This window comes from Pyrgilauda ruficollis, unplaced genomic scaffold, assembly GCF_017590135.1.
Source record: "Pyrgilauda ruficollis isolate IOZ18807 unplaced genomic scaffold, ASM1759013v1 scaffold139, whole genome shotgun sequence".
Taxonomy (NCBI): domain Eukaryota; kingdom Metazoa; phylum Chordata; class Aves; order Passeriformes; family Passeridae; genus Pyrgilauda; species Pyrgilauda ruficollis.
In genome coordinates this window covers 1,595,018-1,602,740 of record NW_024512432.1, presented here as the reverse complement: position 1 = coordinate 1,602,740, position 7,723 = coordinate 1,595,018, and the positions used below count along the sequence as shown (strand labels likewise).

Sequence of the window (7,723 nt, the reverse complement as noted above, 5' to 3'; positions counted from 1 at the left end):
CACTGCAGAAAAAGGAGCCTGCAATCCAGTCAACACTGCTCCACCTCCACCCACCTTAACTGCCCAGACACAGGAAGAAGAGAAAAGGATAAAACCTTGGGTGGCAGGCAACGGGACATGAGTGCATAGAAGTCAAACGTCTTACATAGCTTTGCTGAGCAAAACATTTCCTTTAAAAGGCCTTTTTACAGGCACAAGAATTCAACTGGATCATGAAAATCCTGCCCCATGGGGGATGACAGTTTAGTACCCCAGCTCTCTTCCTATTGCCATGTGGCAATCCAAAAGCAGTGCTGCCAAGCACACCATCCTCTGCACCCTGCTAAGCCATGGAAACATACAAGGACCTTGGCAAACTGCTTCACCAGCTGGTCCCTGGGGGAAGGGACACGACCCTTCCTGCCCTTGTAGCATTTCTTGCTCTGCCAACGGCACTGCAGAAAAAGGAGCCTGCAATCCAGTCAACACTGCTCCACCTCCACCCACCTTAACTGCCCAGACACAGGAAGAAGAGAAAAGGATAAAACCTTGGGTGGCAGGCAACGGGACATGAGTGCATAGAAGTCAAACGTCTTACATGTGGAGAAATTGAGGAAAAGGTAATTCAGAGTCACAGAGATGTAAACACCAGTCAGATAAGACACATCCCAGCCACTTCACTCCTGTCTTAAGGCCAGCACAGTCACACTGGTGATCAGAGACACTTGTCATCCAGGCAGCCAGGGGAGCAGCTCACATGAACAGGGCAAGGCTGATGCATGCCAAGTCACCGGTGTGATCTGGCTGGTGAATAAGCAGGCAGGGCCCTGAGTCAGCCAGCAAACACTCCCACCACCATGCACCCTTCCTGCCCTGCGGTGTGACAGCAGCAGAACCAGGAGCTGACTGCAATGAAAGCCCCATCCTACCTTCTCAAAGTGGTGTTTCCCCAAGCACATGCTCTAGATGTGGAGTTTGGTGTACAAATCTCCACTGACCTGAAATTACACAGGGCAGGGGAACAGGAGTTGCAGCCAAGGGCAGGGGCTGTAGGCAAGAAGGAAAATCACCCAATCAGGTTGGAACGTACCTTGGATGGTTTTACCTCCTGCTCAGAGCAGGGCTAACACCAGAGCAGATCAAAAATCTAGTTGGCCTTAAAACCCCAAAGTGAGCTGACCCCAAATTAGCTCAGTTCTTGAGAGCCCGCTGCTTAAAATGCCAGGGTTTGGGTTCCATCCCCACGTGGGCCATTTACTCCAGAACTGGACTCAGTGATCCTCACGGGTCCCTTCCAACTCAGAATATTCTGTGACTGTGATCCCAGCCACGCCACTCTGGCTGTCCTGCCCCAGTGCTCAGCTCTAGCTGTGTGGTGACAAGGTTCCCCTACACCCTGCTGCACGTCTCTCCCAGCCTCAGGCACACAGCCAGCCTGCCCTAGAGCAGCTTTGCACCCACACAGGGCAGTCCTCCTTGCAGTGATCCCAGATCCATCCACCCTGGTGTGTACATGGCATCCTGGACCAGCAGGGACAGTTGGAAGTTCTGCTCTTCCCACACTGGCCATGCCACAGGGACCTGCTCAAGCATCCCTCGGAGCTGTCTGACCCCTCCCAAGAGCTCTCCAGTTCTCCCCGCTCTGCATGCCCAGCACCTAGAGCCTCACTTGCTACAAAAAGCAGGGTCAGAGCCCTTCTCCAGCTTCCAGGTGGCACAAGCTGCCACCTATCCCCAGTGTGGAGCCTCCATCCTCCTCAGGACAGCACCTGCTCTAGCAGGCACAGGAAGAAGCAGGTGCCACGTGGCCACCAAGTCCCCGCTGCGCATCCCTGATGTGCTGGGAGCAGCACCTCCTCCTCTCACTGCCCTGCAAATCTCCACGGCACCTCTGTGCCAAATGCCCAAGCACCATCCTCTCCCAGCAGCAGCAAGCCCAGGTGATCCCCAGGCTTGGGGATCCCAGAGATGGGAGCTGCTGGTACAAAAATCAGTCCCACAATCAGGGAACAACAAACAGTTCCCGGGGAGTGCAGCTGGGCTCAGGAGCAGTGACCTCACCCATGCAAAGCAGGATCTATAGGAAAAGACAAATATCTAATTCCACAAAGAGCTCCTGGGGAAAAGAAGGGAAAAAAAAAATCTAAACTCCAAGAAGCTTCCTCAAAATGTCCCACAAGGAAAAAAGCTGAAAAACCTCCCACAATGCCATCCAAAAACTCTCCCAAACTTATAAAAGCCTCTGTTTAAATACACAAACTTGAAAAAATGCTCTGCTGGCAATCTTCAAAATTGGGGAACTCCTCAAATGATGAGTGGGACAGAAAATGAGGAAAGAAAAGGGGGGAAAAAGCACCAGATAAACTCACAAAAAACATGGAAAGGAACGGTGACAAGGTGAAAAATGCACCAGCAGCAATGCCAGCAAGGGAATCTCCCTGGTGGGAAAACAAAAGGAAGTGTTTTTCCCTCCAGTTCCAAAATTCACCCCCCCACAAGCAAACAGCCCCTCTTAAGTGCTGGTCTCTGCTGAGTGCCTACACCTGTCTTGGAATGTGTTCCCCAGCACACAGCTCCCTGTCAGTAGGCATGACACCTGCAAGAGGTAAACCAAGCCAAGCAACTGACCCAAATCCCGGTGGGTTGCCCGAATCTTGTTTGTTCCCAGTGGAATTTTGTTCGTTCAAAGCTCGAGCCAGGTGTTTGGGCACACAGAGCACACGGCTCTTCGTGACTGTCACTCGCCCCAGCCTTGCAGCCGGAAGAACCTGGCACAGATGACTTCATGAAACCAAATTAGGGGTCATACACAAGAAAGGACATTGCCACAGCTCTGGCGTAATTAGGGCCCATCATCATCAAGGACAGGAAATTGGCACATCTGCTTTCCGGGCTGCTGATCCAACGGTGGCTCAGGCACTATGTCTTGCTGCAGCCCCTGGCCCTGCATAAATATTGCCCTGATTGCCCCCAAACCCTGGTACAAGCAGTTGTTTTATCACTCAGCCTCCCAGTTGCTCTTTACTCTTTCTCTCCTGGGCCTGGGAGGACAGAACTGACACTTTACAGCACCGAAGGGGCCAGGACAGATGGATAAATGTCGGCCCCTTTTCCCACAGTGTGACCCCAAACTGACCACAAGCGACGTTTCTGTTTGGATGCACCCTCGGAAGGTTTGAACCTGTCCCCCTGGAGTCAGTGATAAAACTGCCACAAACTGGATGACTGCTGGATCATCACCTGTCCTTTTTAAAAAATTATTCTTCTCCATATAATATTGAGGATTGTATCATCCTTTCCCTGGGTTGCACTGCACTGCAGGGAGAGTTCCTGGCTGCTCCATTCTTCTGTCTCCTCCGGCCGGGCCGTTGTTTCCCAAGAACACCAAAAAGGGTCACTACAACTCTAGAGTTGTGCTGAACTCCAGCCCCGGTGATCCCTGGGCGTTGCTCAGAGCCAGCAGCAGCTCCTGGGCCAGAGTGGGATTTCCATGTTTTCTGTCCTGCTCTTTTTTTGGCTCTCCCAGGCAGAGTGATTTATTTTTATGCTGTTGTGGTTTGCACCAGGACAGGCCATCTTTCCCTCTTTGTTTTCATTCCTTCTGCTTGTCTGAGCACCGTGAAAACAAAGAGCTCTGGAAAAGTGGAGACAAGCGGCTCTGTGCCTTGTCCAGGGCATCAGGCAGCAGAGAACCACAAGGAGCTCAAGGGAGCCTGTTCTGCTTCTGCTGAGACAGGAGTGAGCACCAGGGATCATCCTGGCTCCTCGGGGATGAGTCAGCGTGCACACAGCAGAGACTCTGCTCCATACTCCTGCACTTAGACCTTCTCTCATCCAACATACTGCTAGTGTTTAGGTTTCCTGGCTGTTGGAATTGAAGGGTTTCTTTCCCCCACTGTATTTTCAGTGGGCACTGCAAATGCTTCAAGATGTTGCAAAGGAAGAGCTATTCAGGAATTCCGAGCTTGCATAATTCCCAGATTTGTCTAGACAGACACTTTCCATCTGGATAATGCAGGCAGTACCACATGGACACGAGAGTTCCTGTGTTACTTAATGCTGTCCTTTTTATTTATTCATTTCTACGCTGCTTTACGGGATGCACACAGACACAAGGCTACAGCTGTAAAGGGAACAAGGATTTGTAGCTAATCCTTCAGGAGGCAGCTCTCAAACAGCTCCTGCGTGTTGTATAACTCCTGGAGCCCCTCTGGTTTCCCTTTCCTTTTACAAAGCACGACACTTCCATGTGTGGTTCATGTCCTGTGAGGGGAGAAGAAAAATATTTTCCTGTGAGCTGCCCTGGCTCAAGGCTCCCCATCATCGTCACCATCACCTGTCCTTGGGTTTGCACAGCTCAGGGTGTCTGGAAGCGCTGGCTGGTGCCAGTGCTGTGGAGCTGTCCCATTCCATGCTGCCCCTGGATCATTTGGCAGAAGGGAAATCCCAGACCTGAGTCACACAAAGGGGATTTGATTAATCAGCATTGCAGCCGCACTCACAGACAAACCCGAGTTTCATTTTTCCAAATGCTGGCAATCACTGAGCATCCTGAAGAAAGCAGGCTGGCTCACAGCTGTTGGGCAGAGGTATGCTGGACCTGAGCTGGATTCATCAAGCAACAAAACCCTCCTGACCCTCTGTAGTCTATGCAAGAGGCAGCCTGTGTGGCCACCAAGCTGCTGCTTGACTCCAGTCCTGAGGTCATCTCACCACAGCACTGAAGGGGCTCCCCCCCGGCACCACCCTTCTGCTGCAGCATTCCTGAGGACCCAGGGGCAGGGCCAGGCTCACGGCCAGGTTACAGCAAGGGTGACTTTTCCTTCCAGCTGCTCACTGCCCCAAATAGAGAAGCTGGCTTTGGCACCGTCTGCCTGAGGTCTTCCCGACCAGCCTGGGCCAAAAAGAAGGTGGGAGTGGGTGGATGTTAAGGGACAACATGTGGGGAAATCATCTGCAAATGCTGGAGATGAAGAAGGGAACTGTGTAACCCCAAAGGTGCTGTAAGTTGCTCTGTTTACTACTTTCTCTGCAGTAAACCTTGGCAGTGAACTTGAGTTCATTTGCGCATGGACCATTCAGGCCAAAACTTCGGCTGCTAGGGCTGGGTCACTTTGTAGCTGTGTTTGTTTAAGAGTTCAGTTTTCCATGACTGAGGGCGGTTCCTCCCTGGACCCATGGTTTCCCTGCTGTCCCAGCCTCCAGGCACAAGAAGCCAGTGTGAAGGAGGTCCTCGTGCAAGTGACCTGGATTCCAGACGGGCGGGATGGGGAGCGAGGACGAGCTGTGCCTGCTCCAGGTGCGGAACCAACAGGCAGAGGCAGCGGGACACCCAGCTGGGATTGGGGCAGGGGTCTGCGGCTGGCCTGGCTCCCCTGCTGCAGCCAAGAGCCAAGGTCCCCTCCTGCTGCTGCAACATGGCTTGTTTTGGCATTGGCAAGCCGCTGATGCCCCATCTGGCTCCCAGAATATGATGAAGATAGCAGCTCAGGAGGCTGCTTTCCTGAGGGTTTGTGTGCACACAGGGAGGAACGCCTGTCCTGATGGGGCTGGGCACCCTGTGCAGCACTGTGGCACTGGAAGAGGGCTGGGGAGAGAGCCAAGCGTCAGCAATGAGTTCTGGGAACCAGGAAAAGGCTGCAGACCTTGTGTGGATGAAGCAAAACAGCCGTGAGCCACTGCTCTGTACGTCCTACGTGCCTATCTCCCTCTCGTCCAGCCATTCCAGCAAAATAGCCGTGATTTATCTGCTTCTTCAGCAGAAACCACAGGCTAAAAGAGGAATTCACACACTTGGAAACAAGTAAAGAGTGAACTGGCAGTGGAGGCTTGTTCCAAACACACGGGGTCACATGCGCTTGAAGCAAGATTTCCAACATCTGGATAACATGACACGTACTCCCAGGGAAGGCGAGTGCTCCTGGGGCTTGGGGTGGACTCGTGCAGCTTGGAAAGCTGGAGCGCAGCTGGTTTTGGGAAGCTCAGCAAGCTTCCTCTGTTGTCTCACAAGCCTCTGCTCAGCCTTTCTTTTGGCTGGGTCTCTGGCAAAGCCCAGGCTGCTCTGCCCTTAATCTTCCATGTTTTGTGTATCCACGGAGACTGTAAAACACCGCTTGCTTACCCTTTGGCCTTGCTAGCTCAAAGGCATTAAGAACTTCGTGAGCCAGCTCTCTGGCTGACATTATTCACTGCTGGTCCGCGGGCTTTGGTCAAGTTTCCAACTCGCATCACAGGGAGGCTTGGCTTGGCGCTGGGATCGGCGTGGAGAAGGCACTGTGACACGGATGTGTCAGGTCAGAGCGCTGCGGCTGCAGCCAGCCGTCCAGAGACAGCGGGAATGGGGCTGAAGCGAGATGACAGGAAAACTCTCCAGCAGGATGCCTCTGACTTCCCCATAATCTCCTCCAGCGGAGAGAAAAGCAAGATCCTTTTTGCAGTCTGATTCACCTCCGCAGCCTGTGGGAGACACATGACCACTGTCAGGACGGGGCTTTTTTTTTTTTCTTTTTGTTTGTTTGTTTCAAAACCCCAACTCCGTGGTGTTAGCGCCCGCCTGCGCTCTCCGCCGCCCGCAGGCTCCATGGCCGGGGCCGTGCCCTTGCTGCTGCTGCCGCTGCTGCTGCCGCCGCTGCCCGCCGGCGCCGCGCCGGCTGCGGGCGAGCCGTCGTGCCACGGAGCCTTCGATATGTACTTCGTCTTGGACAAGTAAGCGGGGAGGCGAGGCGAGGCGCTGTTTGTTTCAAAACCCCAACTCCGTGGTGTTTGTGCAATCCCCAACCCCCCTCGGCACTAAATTTACGTGGGGCTTACTCTGTGGCACCCGAGCAGCGCCGGCAGCACCGCGGCCCGGCGTGACGCGGCTGCCGGGACGCCAGGGGGACGCAGGGGCCGGGCGAGCGGGGGCGGTGCGAGCCCGCCCGCCCTGTCCCCCGCCCCAGCCGCCCGCCGCCGCCGCTGCGGGGAGGGAGGGCCGTGCCGGGCCGGGCCGGGGCGAGGCGCCGGCGGGGATGGGGGAATCGCCGCCATCGGGCACCGAGGAGCGGGGCGGCGGCGGCGCTTTTGTTCGGGCGCGGCGTGGGGCTGAGGGGCCGCGCGCGCGGGGAGCTGTGAGGGGAAGCGGCGGGAAAGGCGCCGTGAGGGGCTGGGCGGGAAAGGCGCCGTGAGGGGCTCGGCGGGAAGTTCGGGAATCCTGCCGGGACCTCCCTGAGGGGATGTGCGGAGGGGCCCGTGGAAGTTTCCCCGCCGGAGGTGCGTTTGCGGCCGGAGGCGTTGGGAGGGAGGGCGAGCGGCGGCAGCATCTGCCGGCCGCCCCGCCGCGGAGGCCGGGCTTTTGTGGGGAAGCTGGGCGGCCGCGGTCGCCCTCAGGGCGAGGGGGAGCGGGGCCCGGGCGACAAACTTACCGGCGAGAGCTGGCGGTTCCTGGAGATATGTGGAACCGCGAATATTGTCAGTTTCTGCCCGAAATGCCACCCCGGATCAGGCCGCTGATGTGCTCTGGTTTTCCCTTGTAGGTCTGGGAGCGTGGCGACGAACTGGCGAGAGATATTTGATTTTGTACATCAGCTGACAGAAAGATTTGTGAGGTGCGTGGTGCTGCTTGTGAGACCCGAGGTGATGCTGGAGTAATTCTGGGCTGTGTTAAACACCCCCCCTCCTCCCCGGTCCCCGTGCTTTTGCAAGCTCAGGGGATGTGCTCCTCAAACACATTAAAAGTTTGGCCTCTAAGACCCAAATTGCTGGAAGA

At 55.3% G+C, this 7,723-nt stretch overlaps 1 protein-coding gene across 2 annotated transcripts in view; it reads left to right on the top strand.

Moving 5' to 3' along the window:
• Nucleotides 1-6,529: 6,529 nt before the first annotated feature.
• ANTXR2 (ANTXR cell adhesion molecule 2) overlaps nt 6,530-7,723 on the top strand; it is a 79,045-nt gene continuing 77,851 nt past the window's right edge. For both annotated transcript variants that reach the window (XM_041459618.1, XM_041459617.1), the window contains exons 1-2: nt 6,530-6,684; nt 7,491-7,562. In XM_041459618.1, the coding sequence (XP_041315552.1) occupies nt 6,560-6,684; nt 7,491-7,562 (197 nt within the window). In that variant the 5' untranslated portion in view covers nt 6,530-6,559. The remainder of the gene's footprint in view (nt 6,685-7,490; nt 7,563-7,723) is intronic.